The 12808-nt window shown below is 32.8% G+C and overlaps 3 protein-coding genes across 4 annotated transcripts; 2 read left to right on the top strand and 1 right to left on the bottom strand.

Moving 5' to 3' along the window:
• Positions 1-265: 265 nt before the first annotated feature.
• Positions 266-2831, top strand: LOC100166065 (actin-42A). The gene is made up of 5 exons (XM_001948093.5): positions 266-405; positions 512-649; positions 764-1003; positions 1509-1883; positions 2002-2831. Exons 2-5 carry the CDS (start codon positions 524-526, stop codon positions 2389-2391), a joined length of 1131 nt encoding a protein of 376 aa, XP_001948128.1. The 5' UTR covers positions 266-405; positions 512-523; the 3' UTR covers positions 2392-2831.
• Positions 2832-4865: 2034 nt separating this feature from the next.
• LOC100168805 (male-specific lethal 1-like 1) lies at positions 4866-7230 on the bottom strand. Of its 2 annotated transcripts, none has more exons than XM_001949710.5 (6): positions 6538-7227; positions 6166-6442; positions 5978-6102; positions 5769-5893; positions 5483-5695; positions 4866-5271 (listed from the first exon to the last, which is right to left on the bottom strand). In XM_001949710.5, the coding sequence occupies exons 1-6, from the start codon at positions 6898-6900 to the stop codon at positions 5160-5162; spliced, it is 1215 nt and encodes a 404-aa protein (XP_001949745.2). In that variant the 5' UTR covers positions 6901-7227; the 3' UTR covers positions 4866-5159. The 2 variants fall into 2 exon arrangements, with proteins under 2 accessions (XP_001949745.2, XP_016658685.1); XM_016803196.2 differs by having other exon boundaries at positions 5085-5271; positions 5978-6093; positions 6538-7230.
• Positions 7231-8266: 1036 nt separating this feature from the next.
• On the top strand, positions 8267-11200 carry LOC100166730. Its single transcript, XM_029489713.1, has 7 exons — positions 8267-8285; positions 8494-8576; positions 8635-8986; positions 9064-9188; positions 9248-9482; positions 9546-9769; positions 9837-11200. The coding sequence occupies exons 2-7, from the start codon at positions 8514-8516 to the stop codon at positions 9981-9983; spliced, it is 1146 nt and encodes a 381-aa protein (XP_029345573.1). The 5' UTR covers positions 8267-8285; positions 8494-8513; the 3' UTR covers positions 9984-11200.
• The last annotated feature ends 1608 nt before the right edge of the window (positions 11201-12808 follow it).

Below are 12808 nucleotides of genomic sequence, written 5' to 3'. Positions count from 1 at the left end.
ACCTACATAATATTATATAGGTAGTAAATATATATAAACATTATGCTATCGCGTACACTCGTCCGACCGACAGCCTCTGAAAAAGGAATTATATTAACTGCAGCGTGATTGACCGCGTCAGATATGGTCATAAACTCGCGCGTATTGTGTTAGCGTCGCCGACGATGACGGACGGACGACCTTTACCGTCGTCGGGCCCGCTGCCGCTGCGGCGTGGAGACCCTACCACGGCGGATTTTCACTTTCGACCGCGGAACGGTGTCGCGGGGCGGCCGTACTACGTACCTATATAAATTGACGCGAGCCCGCCGTCGCAGTGTACACATCACATTCGTCGCTCTCCGATCGCATCGCGAAAACGCCGTTTTCCGTTTATTTATTTATTTATTCGTCACTTTTCGAAAGGTAAACGTTCTCAGTGAGGCCGATATTTTTTCTCTAGATTATTCGTCTTTTGTACCGTCGCCAACGTCGTCGTCGTCGATAATAAGTTTTTATTTTTTATTTCTAGAAAACCGTAATCATGTGCGACGAAGACGTAGCAGCTCTGGTAGTGGACAACGGTTCCGGTATGTGCAAGGCCGGATTCGCTGGCGACGACGCACCCAGAGCCGTGTTCCCGTCCATCGTCGGACGTCCGCGGTACCAGGTAAATTATACTCTTAAGGGGCGGTTAATATGTTCTATACTAACGATTATGATTGTTTTATATTACCGCGTCACATTTTTTATTGTATAATATACACATGGCGCGTGTCTGCAGGGCATCATGGTGGGCATGGGACAAAAGGACAGTTACGTCGGAGACGAAGCACAATCCAAAAGGGGAGTGCTGACAGTCAAGTATCCCATCGAACATGGTATCGTCACCAACTGGGACGACATGGAAAAGGTGTGGCACCATACGTTCTATAACGAGTTACGTGTAGCTCCCGAAGAGCACCCAGTGTTGCTGACCGAAGCGCCGCTCAACCCGAAGGCCAACAGAGAGAAAATGACACAGGTAAGGAGTGATGATACAGAACTTCTGGACTTCGCCCACCGGAAAGTTGTACTGATACGGTCTTGTTGAGTACATATTACTCACTACTCACGATTTACTAGTTGATCGATTCAATCCATGGTCAAACAATATGCAATTGAAGTTTATTACTAATTTATGTGTACCGAATTCAAGACGAGTGTTAGTCCAAAATATACTTACAATACATTTGATGTCATTATAATAATATCTTAGGTATTTATAATTTACCTAAATGGTATTAAGCCCCTGTATATAAGTTTCTTGCACGTTGCACACTTGCACGTTTAGCAGAAAGGTATAAAACATGATATATGCCAATATGGTAGGAGTCCACATTCCAGGGCTAGGAGAAACTAAAATGTAGATATACGATTAGGGGGGAGGGGGGGCGTTAAGTCAGGTTCAGGATTAAACACGTTGTGCTGAAAGACAGTCACCGCACATATTTGACATAAATATAAGATGTACCTATTATCGTTTTCAGATCATGTTCGAAACGTTCAACACCCCGGCAATGTACGTGGCCATCCAAGCCGTACTCTCCTTATACGCTTCCGGCCGGACGACTGGTATAGTTTTGGACTCAGGTGACGGTGTGTCACACACCGTTCCCATCTATGAGGGTTATGCCCTACCACATGCCATACTCCGTCTGGACTTGGCCGGCCGCGATCTCACAGACTACCTTATGAAGATCCTCACCGAAAGGGGTTACAGCTTCACGACTACCGCTGAACGAGAAATTGTTCGCGACATCAAGGAGAAGCTTTGTTACGTGGCTCTCGACTTCGAGCAGGAAATGCAGACGGCCGCGTCGTCCAGCGCTCTGGAGAAATCCTACGAACTCCCGGACGGACAGGTGAGTCATGAGTGTAAAGACCAACGAGTCCTTCGGGCTTCGACCCTGACTCCAGGAGTCGTTGATTCTTAATGACCTGATATCAATTATTGATTTATAATCGTTCCTCATACTCCAGGTGATCACCATCGGAAACGAAAGATTCCGTTGCCCGGAATCGTTGTTCCAACCTTCGTTCTTGGGAATGGAATCGGCCGGTATTCACGAGACCACGTACAACTCAATCATGAAATGCGACGTGGACATCAGGAAGGACCTGTACGCCAACACGGTACTATCCGGAGGCACTACCATGTACCCGGGCATCGCAGACCGGATGCAGAAAGAAATCACGTCACTCGCCCCGTCCACAATGAAAATCAAAACGATCGCACCGCCCGAACGCAAGTACTCCGTGTGGATCGGTGGATCCATCTTGGCGTCCCTATCTACTTTCCAACAAATGTGGATTTCAAAGACCGAATACGATGAGAGTGGCCCGTCCATTGTTCACAGAAAATGCTTTTAAGACTCAGGACAAAAATTATAGAGGATATACACACTCACACAATATACAATATATAATAATATATATATACATTATACATATATTATATTGATGTACACATAAAACTATTTATATATTTTTATATATTTAATTTATTAAGTTATTTGGAAGTATAAACAGTTTTTTAAAAATTATATATATATAGGGAAAATACATCTAGCTGCAATTTATTATAATTTATAGTATATTGGTGCTTATGCCTACCTATCTGTCTAAATATCAGTAATATCACAACGACAACAATAATTAATTTATAATTGTATTACCTTCATCATGTAAAAACTAAAAATTACCTATTTTATTTGATATTTAACTACTATAAATGAGCATAATGTGTTGAAGTAAGATACATGCTCCACATTTCCTCATAAAATAAAAAAAATATATCAAAACATTCAAAACAAATACATTTTTCTACTATCTTTACGCCACTCAGAAACTATCAATTTAGCCCAAATTTTTTTCATAATAAGAGCAAAATTGGATCATTTCTTAGTTCTTAATACTAGATAAATATTACCAACAAATTAGTTTGTAAAAAATTTAAAATGTCAATGTTTATACGTTACAACTTACAGAGCATTATAATCCCATTAGCATTGAATTTAAAATAGGTACTCAAACAAGCCATAGAATAGGAGTTTTTGGTTACAAAAAATATGTTTTCAGCTGCTAGGTTCACTGTATCCGTTTGCATTAAGCGCAATGTAAACGGATACAGAGAACCTAGCGACTGGCAGTATATTTTTAGTAACCCAAAAACTCCTCATTCCTATGCTATGGCTTATCTGTGTATTTTAAAATCAATGCTATTAGTTATAATCCTAAATAGGTAATAGGTACTTATTAACAAAGTATAACAGGTATTTAAATTTTTCAACACAGGTTACAAAAAAATAAACAAAACTTGAAATTTAATTTATTAATCATATAAAAATCTAGATAATATAAAAAATGTTCACAAATATTATAAATTTAAGGGTCAATAATAATGAATTAATAAATGATAAATAATTTTACCGCATAAACATTTTAACAACTTTAAGTAATAATAGTAGAACTTTATAGATTGTAGTTCATATTCAAAAAGGTTATATATTTTGGCTGATGTGATTTTCGCCACTAATGAAAGAATTAATATCCAAAAAATAATTATGGATAACTATTTTATCTTGTTACCTAATTTAAAATATTATTTGTGTCACTGTAAATTTTTGTTCACTGATAAAATACAAGATACAAATCATAAAGAAGGAAATGCTTTCTTGAATTTACTTAAGCGACACATGTAAATTTAGAAACATTTAATTTATTTTTCATTTTTAATGTTTTTATTTAATCAAAAATTATATTAATTTTTTATAATTGCCTATAACTTACAAGGCTTTGTATAAACGACTATAAATACCTATACAATATTCTATAGCAAGCTTAGTTGTACATAAAACAGTGAAATACAAGCTATTAAAAATATTGTCTGGTTTAACTAATTAAAATTATCTAAATTTTGCTTTCTTAATAATACTTGTTTGAATGTTTTATATCTAAATTTGACACTATTCTCAATTAAAAATGCCTTGATGTCAAGATATACATTCAACATCTTCATGACACAATATCCACATTTTTATTCAGATATTTCTACAACCAATAGCATATGTGAAACTAATTTCAAATTAGTATTGTTAATTTCTCCATTAAAATTAATTGTTCTACTGTTTAACTTATACATGAAAACAATGTTTAAAATCAACTATCATTACAGAGTAATCTATAATATTTATAACATTATCACGAGAAACTGATAAGTACCCATAGTAATCATCTAAAGTGTGCCCTCACATATACTAACTAACAGAAATTAAATTATAATGCTTATATGTGAACTGGGATTTGATTAACAGTTTGATCGGCAAACCAAGTACACCAAAAACTTTTAAAAAAAAACAGCTTATTAATACAGCAATTTCTTCAAGTAGCAGTAATTGACATAAAGTCCAATCAGAAATCACATTAACTAACAGCAGTAACTAGTTAGTAGTTAGTAATAAATGTGTGTGAATCAGTGAATTAGTTCCTGCTTAACTTTCAACATATTTGGTTATTGTTAAGTGTGCTGTCACCATTGATATGATAACACCATAGTATCTGCAGGTATTAAAAATATATTATCTCCAAAAAAGCTTCCGCAAAAAATAATCTAGAAGTTTGTGGACACCAACCAGTGTGAAAATAAAATGCATTGGTTTATGGGGAAAAAAATTCTAGTATGCCAGTACAGAGGCAGCTTATTCATTATACACAGGAAATGCTTTAAAAAACATAAGTATTAAATAATAATATAGTGACACACACGTTAAAATCATATAGTATATACAATACATTAATGTTTAATAAATAGATAATTAATTTAATTTTTAACAAATTAAAAATACTATTTCATAGGACTTTAGCAGGGTACTATATTTATTATTTGCAACACTTTAATATAAATTAGACTTCTTACAATTTCAAAGGAAAATAAAATTTATAATAAAATAATAAAGTAAAAAAAAAAGGTATATCCTAAATACTAGATAAATATCACAACAAAACAACCTCTGTGGTTGTAAATCATACATACAAGATTGTTTTATACATTATATAACAAATAATCAAATAGTTTAAGCGGAAGAGTCCAGATCTGTTATATTTGTCACAAAAATGAAAAATTACATGAAAGTAGTAACTTACATGGTGTCATAAAATTGACTACAACCTGAAGAACGAAGTCCACCAATGTTGCATTCTTTTGGCGCTTGAGACCCATCATTATACCATTGACTGTGATAAAATTTGTATCTGTAAATCAACAAGGATAGAATTTTGTTAAAATATGTTCATAATATATATATATAGATTAATAACTGCATGCTTAGTTAAATTCAAACTAAATAAATAAAATAATATATATTATGTAAGTAAATTAAATATTAATATAATATCACAAAAAATATAACTAATATAATATTCTAAGTTTAATAAATCTTTGATAAATAATATAAGTACTAACATTTCAAGTTTCTTTTTAATATGTAAATTGCTGCCAAATGCGGACACAGGTAATTTATCTGTGATTTCAATTGCTTTGATGTTTGATGGGCTGGGCAATAAAGTTGTCAATTCTTCCTTATTATTGTCATTAGATTTCTGTGAATGGTGTTTATTACGACCTTCCTTCAAATACTCTACTCGTTTTAATTCCCTAATTCGTTGCAAATCCCATCTAAAATAACAGTATCAAAATGTTATCATTACATAATATAAGTATACAAAAAAAAAATCTATGATTGCATTACCTTTTACGTTTTTGTTCACATTGTTCAAGTCTATAATGTCTGCTTTCAAAGATATCATCGGACATATTTTCTGTGCCTTCCATAGAATACCAACTAGAATATGTTTTAACTCTCCAACTTGGTATCTGCAAAACCATACATGCTTATGTAATAAAGACAATACTAAATACTTAACAGATTATATTATACATGCTAAATGAAATGCTTACTTCTAAATTACTATTAGTCTTTTCGGAAACTGGTTCATCTTTTACAGGATCATAATTTCCTAGGCATGTGTAATATGCATCATCTGCTGTGATCAAAGACAATTCTTGCATTTTTCCTATTTTAGCTTTTCATAGTAAATAAATAAAAATTATGCACTGTTAGGAAAATATTATTTTTAAAAAACAACCTGATTTAGCTCGTGTAGTCCTAGTTCTCGGCTGTTTTGTTTGGGTGGATTCTAATGGATCTGGATTCGGTTGTTTAGTAACAGCTTGACGAAGTCTTCGCCTTTTTGGTTTAATGTCCTGTTGTTCTTGCTGATCTTGTAATTCAGCCGAACTCAAATCTCCCATGCCAGATGAGCATGTTGAAGAAACTGGTGTGAATGGTAAGACATCCAAGTTTTCCTCTCTAGTAGCTATTTCAGCTATATGTTGATTAGCTAACGCCAACTTCTGTTTAAGCTGTACAACAAACCGTTAAAATATTACATGCAAGCTGTATACTTTCACTAAAGTTTTATATCATAATGATTTAAACTTTTCAAATTGCAACTCACAATATCCACTTCGTTTGTCAACTGTGATATCTTTTCATTTTGCAGGGCAACAGATTTTGAGTACTCTTCTAATAATATGAGATTGTCGATTGCCAGGTCCTTGAGTTTACCCAGCTCATTGGACGACGGCGGGTAGACGCGGTGGTTGATGGAGGCCACAGTCTGATCGCTGCCAGAAACCACGCCGATCTTAGACGCGGCCATCACCATTTCGTTTTGGTCATCGAGCACCTGCTCACAGTGGTTCACGAATCCGCCGACGACGACGCCACCACCACCGCCGTTTACGATCCGACAATCTTTGGACATCGCCGAGACACGACCGCCACCACCGCTATTACATCTCCCCGCCGCGCTTATCATCTAACAGTTTTGTCGTGCGTATCTAACTAACAATGACCGTCAGCGGACCGGAGCGATTTGAGGATCGCGCGCGCATGCACGTTTAGTGGAAAAAGAAACAATTTAGCCGAAAACAGATCGGTGAAGTATGAACGTCGATATGGGTTGGTTGACGAGGAACGAAAAAACGCGGAAACCGGTCAAACGCCGTGCCGCGTGCGCAATGTGCTATTGTTTGTCCGTTTGTCGGCCTCGGCCGTAGCGTTTCGGTACGTATTAATAACAAATGTGAAATGATTGATCAACTAACGCGGTCCGCAATTACGGTAACACAATAATATTCAAAACACAAACAAACGCGTTATCAGCGCGCAAGGACAGCAGTGCGGGAGTGAGCGACGACTGAACGAGCGAGACAGACATCTGGCTGACAGGTCAGCCAACGTTTCATTAGTTATTTTTCCATAGTCACTCGTTCTACCTTCTACAGACTATACCGCGTTACCACAAGTCTGTTCGGTTAAAACCATACTGACGGTGGCGCACTGGCGCTTATTATATATAAGAACAAAATTTCACGTAGGTATTCTTTAACTTCTTGGACGAAATTCTGTATCCAAATCGGAGCACATATACTAGTTATATGCCTCTACAATAGTGAGTTATGACTTGTGTTATTTTGCGTCTTCACCATTATCGATTGTTGTGAATTCTGTAATAATTCAAATTTATCTTTTTCGTATTATTGTAATAGATTACAACTGCCGATTGCAATATAGCATTAAATATTAGAACTTTTTCTTATATCTATTAGGTACCTATAAATATATTAATAACAACATATCTCAGCGACGCCTGCACTACATTTTTTAAAGCAACAACTATTTCTTTAGCCCTAGAAGGGAAGTAAGTCTTAAGTAATTTGTATTTTTAATATGATTTTATAACTTGTTTTTTGCTGATGTATAAACAAATTATTACTGTACTGTCTAGGTATACATAATAATCCAATATTTCTTATTAATCGCTTACTGCAAATTTATTGTATTCTTAAATACCTAATGATTAGGATTATTGGAATATCTCAATATGAAACAACTACTGATATGTTTACTGCTAAATAATCATTAAAAAATGTACGTATGTTGTAGGTGCCTATCATAAGAAAATATTATGTTCTTGTGATTGGTAAAACTTAGTTGATACCTATATCAAGTTTTCAAGATTTTTAATCAAATAAATTATGTACTTATAATAAAAGGATCATTGTTTCCAAAAAAAAAAACTTTTTATAATGATTTTCAAATATTAAAATAACATACATGTCTTATTATTGAATGTATATTTTTCTCTAATAACCCCTTTTAATGTTCAATATTATCGCATGTTTTATAATAAATTAATAGGTAGTATTTATGCTAACACGTTAAAATTATTTTACATTATAATGAGCTTATAATAAATAAACCAATACAATACAATTATACTTAAAATATTAAAACAATATTTTGGTACTAAAGTAGTTTTTAACATTTTAGTAAATAACTGTTTAACCTACTTTGCACCTATCCTATAAATTATTTTTATTTTAATCATGTTGTGTATTTGTTTAAGGTACATTTCCATTAATAACAATGCCTAAGAAGAAAATAATTCATCATGATGAACCTGTATCTGTGAGACCTCATAGAAATATGGTTAGTATTAATTTACTAAATTGTGTGACGGTACTTTAAATTAGTTTTTTTATTACAGAAAGCCAAAGTAGTGTTTGATCCATCTGATAATCATATACCAAAGAAGAGAGCTAAATATTCTTTTAAAAATGAAAAACTTACAGAAGCTAGTACTGTAAAAAAAACTACAAATGTTAGAACTCGTGTTAAAAAAAGAAAAAGAGTTACCACAAAATCAAAAATTCTTCCGGTAACCGAATCATTAGATGATTTGCCAACTGAAAACAATACTAAATCTCCAATAGTTTCACCTACAAATTCTCCAGTAAAAAAAATTGTTCTTGCTGAAGATCCTCCAGCTAGCTGTTTTATTTGTTTAACAATTTCAGGAAAGTCAGAATTGATTGACTGTGCAATTTGTTCGATCAGAGGTAAAAAATTTTATTGTAATAGATAAATTCCTTTTTTTATTTTTATTATTTTATAATGTTTATTTATTATTTTTTAGCTCATAGACATTGTTTAATAGTTAATGAGCCCATGTGGAAATTCAAATTAGATTTAGGCCCTTGGCTCTGTAAAGAATGCAGAAAACAAAATTGTAGCAAATGTCTCAAAGATGATTCCCGGTCGGTCAGTAAAAATAATAATATTTATTAATAACTAAAAACTTAATTGTTAAATTTCATTAGAAGATACAGCGTCGCTGCATAACTTGTGAAGTTGGTTTACATTCCATTTGTTATGAATCGTGTGATATTAAACCATTACATAAATTAGAAACTGACATGTATGTATGTATCCCTTGCATGACTTTGGCAACTCAAATAAACCCGGAAGAAGAAGAAGAAGTAGTTGAAACAGTTGAACCAGTTGAAGTAGTTAAAGCAGCTGAACCAGTTGAACCAGTAAATGATATTATTAAAGGTAAGACTGGACAATTCAAATGTATTATTAACTATAAATTAATTTAATTAAATATGTATTTAGATGACGTCAAGTCACATACCTCAAGTGTTGTGTCTATATCATCTGACGAATATGACACAGATTCAAAAAGTAATAGATCTTATAGTTGTTCATCGGACTATGAAAAATATGATGCATATCAAAATAATAATATCCCAAATATAACAAAATGGAACAAAGATCAAGTGTTTAAATATTTAGCAGATCTTTTACCCCAAGAAATTATTGATCAAATAATTAAATATGTAAGATATTATTAATTAATTTATAAAAAATTATAGTATTGTACTATGAAGTATTCTTTAATTCTAGGATCTTGATGGACGTGCTATACAATTACTTCAACGGAATGATATTGTATTTAACATGGGTTTGAAACTTGGACACGCCATGAAATTTTACAAACAAGTGCGAATTTTACAATCGCAAAGTACATTTAGTCGCATATTTTGGGAATAATCATTATTACACCTAACATCCACTTATCATTGAATGATATAATATTTTATTCTTGTTTTTTTTTTTTATAAAATATAATTATTGTAGGTTATAGTAGCCGTCCTTCATAAATGTTTGAAACATAATTGCAATTAGATATTATACAAAATACTCTGTGATTACCAATAGAGATATATACTTGTTTAGCTAATTTTATATAAAAATCCATAATTGTAAATATTTTAGTTTTGGCTTCATAAATGTTTATACTGTGTGATATAAAGAATGATGAAAACATCCTAAAGTATATACTATAGTGGCCATGGCTCGACTATGTACATAATCATTGTACCATGTTTCATAAACTAAAAAAAAAACCTATAATAATAGTTCACCATAGGTACACCAAAATATGTAATTAACAATAATATACTACTACCTATATTAACACGTTGACTGCGTACTGACGCCAATTGGCGTCATAAGTATCATTCAGCAACGCGTTTGACGCCAAATGGCGTCTAATATAGATTTAAAATAAATGGTTTAAAATTCCATACGTGGCTGAATATTATTTTATAATTATTTAGCGCGGATTAAACGCATGTTTTTTAAGATGTATACATACGTCGTTATGAGCAGTTTCTTTATTTTTTTTAAATTTATTTTGTTTTTACTTTTATCATACGCACTTGGTGAAAACAGCAAAAAGACATACGCAGTCTACGTGTTAAATAATAATACTACCTACATTCTACAACCTTCTTGTATTTATAATAATTAGTATTATCCATGGACCATGTTAATGGTCCTTCATATAATATATGGAATATTAATAATGGTATATTTTATAGGCATATAATGTGCATTTATATATATAAACATTTTTAAAACTAGCATCATTGTAACTGTGTTATATTATTTACTTGTACATTAATACATTTTCAGTGTTTGAATTGAAAGTACACAAACGGGTTGGAGACCCTCTTCTTTTTAAAAATATTTATATGTACCCCTTCTAATTATATTTTAATCAATAAGACATTTTAAACCTTTACAACTACATAATTTTTTCTCTATTCAAGCACTGCACATTGTTGAATGCTGTATTGCCTGTTTTTTGTATTACATTTTTTGTACGTTTGTAGTCTGTACCTTATAGTTATTCTCATTATTGTAATATTATTTATTTATGTATAAAAAAAATATGTAAGAGTAATAAACTAAATGTTTAAGTCAGAAAAAATTGTATTTGGCTGATTTTAATTTTTTTCTTGGCTACATCTCGTTTTTGCGGCCCGACCTCATAACTGTTCATTGTTGCCTTCTATATGTCTTAACCTACATAGTTTTCATCCCGTCGCCACCACTAACATAATAACTCCGTGGTTGGATATTTCATCAAATATTTTATTATTCCAATGCCACTGGGACTGGATTCATTAAATCATTTATATCTATTTTATTCATTGACTTTTCATTTAACAGTGGCTATTTTTGTGTGCACTGCCTACGACACACTTTGTGTACTACGCTACTACGAAATATCAAGGGTGCACTAGTTACAACTTTTCAAGTATCTGCACAACAAAGTAAGAAAATCGTTCTATGAACATTTTGTAAATGTACGGCTGAAAACCCAATAACAAAAAAATTTAACTTCAAACACTCATAAAAAATTAGTTTGACTTTCCGGTAACCTCAGAAACATTTGTATGACTCTTCTAATCTCGGATGCTCTTAAAAAAATATTGTGGATTTACACCCATCTTTTTTTTGAATTTCCAACAACTTATGAGAAACCTTGTATTAAAGTATTTTGACCGAGGAAGAATGCTTTAACGACAATAAGTAAATAGAAGATGGTAATAAAGTTGAAAATCGAAGCATTATTTCTGTTACAAAAAATGTTTGAATATTTCTATATATAGATACAATCCGCCAGTCGTACAGACAAAAAAGACATAATTTCCTTATTATCGAACTTTTACTTAAGAACATTATCTGTGCTTAAGGGGCCTCGCTACTGCGTACATTTTAGCTCAAAAGAGTAAAAGACCTTAAGTTTTTACCAGACCTTTACACCGGAATCATTGTTTCAGATTTTAAAGGTATAAATACACTTCTTGTTACGGTTAAATGCAAATTTATTGTGGTTAATTCGGGTGTTAAAATAAACACATGTATATTAATTAATATGAGATATAATATCCGCATCCAGGCCCCTTAAGCTTCGGCGATTTTTTAATATTTTCATTTTCAAGCAATATATATAGGTATACCAATAACCTATGTAGGTATGTGAAATATCAAAAATTAAAAAGGCCCATAATATCTCACTTGAAAATTAAAATATTGAATAAAATCCGATGCTTAAGGACAGATAATTTTCTTATCTAAAAATTTAACAATACTAACAGCACAGTGAGTTTGTGGGACGGAGACATAAAATGCTTCTCTTAATTATGACAGCAATCAGCGGATGATACAAAACATATATTTTAAATCATAACTTAGGCAAATGTTATAGGCATGTCCGGGAGTAAGCCCGAAGGCCTAGATCGGACGCCTATTTGGCAGAGCTTCTAATTGGGCACCCGTAGGTTTCTGCCATCACCATGCCCGATTGGGTTGCCTGCCCAGGGAGCAATACCACCCGTGGCTGGGATTCGAACCGACGCCGTAGTTCGCTCGGGCACTCCGTGACATTATAACATTTACAAACATTATAACCTATTAAAAAATATCGTTTAAATGATTATTTTTAACTTAAAGTAAAAAATTGAATATGAATTAGAAATAGTCATTTTTTTATTCTGCTGGAATCCCCAGACTCCATGTACACC

The sequence above is a fragment of the Acyrthosiphon pisum genome, chromosome A2, assembly GCF_005508785.2.
Source record: "Acyrthosiphon pisum isolate AL4f chromosome A2, pea_aphid_22Mar2018_4r6ur, whole genome shotgun sequence".
Classification (NCBI taxonomy): domain Eukaryota; kingdom Metazoa; phylum Arthropoda; class Insecta; order Hemiptera; family Aphididae; genus Acyrthosiphon; species Acyrthosiphon pisum.
The sequence above is the reverse complement of the archived record's forward strand: the minus strand, read 5'-3'. Positions and strand labels throughout refer to the sequence as shown.

Bases quoted from the DNA above. Each gene is read 5' to 3' on its own strand.
- LOC100168805 (XM_001949710.5), bottom strand. From the start codon at position 6,900: ATGATAAGCGCGGCGGGGAGATGTAATAGCGGTGGTGGCGGTCGTGTC. The intron at 6,103-6,165 runs GTTGTTTTTTAA...TACTATGAAAAG, and splicing joins GACTACACGAGCTAAATCAG to CTAAAATAGGAAAAATGCAA. The intron at 5,894-5,977 runs GTAAGCATTTCA...ATGGTTTTGCAG, and splicing joins AGACTAATAGTAATTTAGAA to ATACCAAGTTGGAGAGTTAA.
- LOC100166065 (XM_001948093.5), top strand. From the start codon at position 524: ATGTGCGACGAAGACGTAGCAGCTCTGGTAGTGGACAACGGTTCCGGT. The intron at 1,004-1,508 runs GTAAGGAGTGAT...TATCGTTTTCAG, and splicing joins ACAGAGAGAAAATGACACAG to ATCATGTTCGAAACGTTCAA. The intron at 1,884-2,001 runs GTGAGTCATGAG...CTCATACTCCAG, and splicing joins ACGAACTCCCGGACGGACAG to GTGATCACCATCGGAAACGA.
- LOC100166730 (XM_029489713.1), top strand. From the start codon at position 8,514: ATGCCTAAGAAGAAAATAATTCATCATGATGAACCTGTATCTGTGAGA. The intron at 8,577-8,634 runs GTTAGTATTAAT...TTTTTATTACAG, and splicing joins TGAGACCTCATAGAAATATG to AAAGCCAAAGTAGTGTTTGA. The intron at 9,483-9,545 runs GTAAGACTGGAC...ATATGTATTTAG, and splicing joins AGTAAATGATATTATTAAAG to ATGACGTCAAGTCACATACC.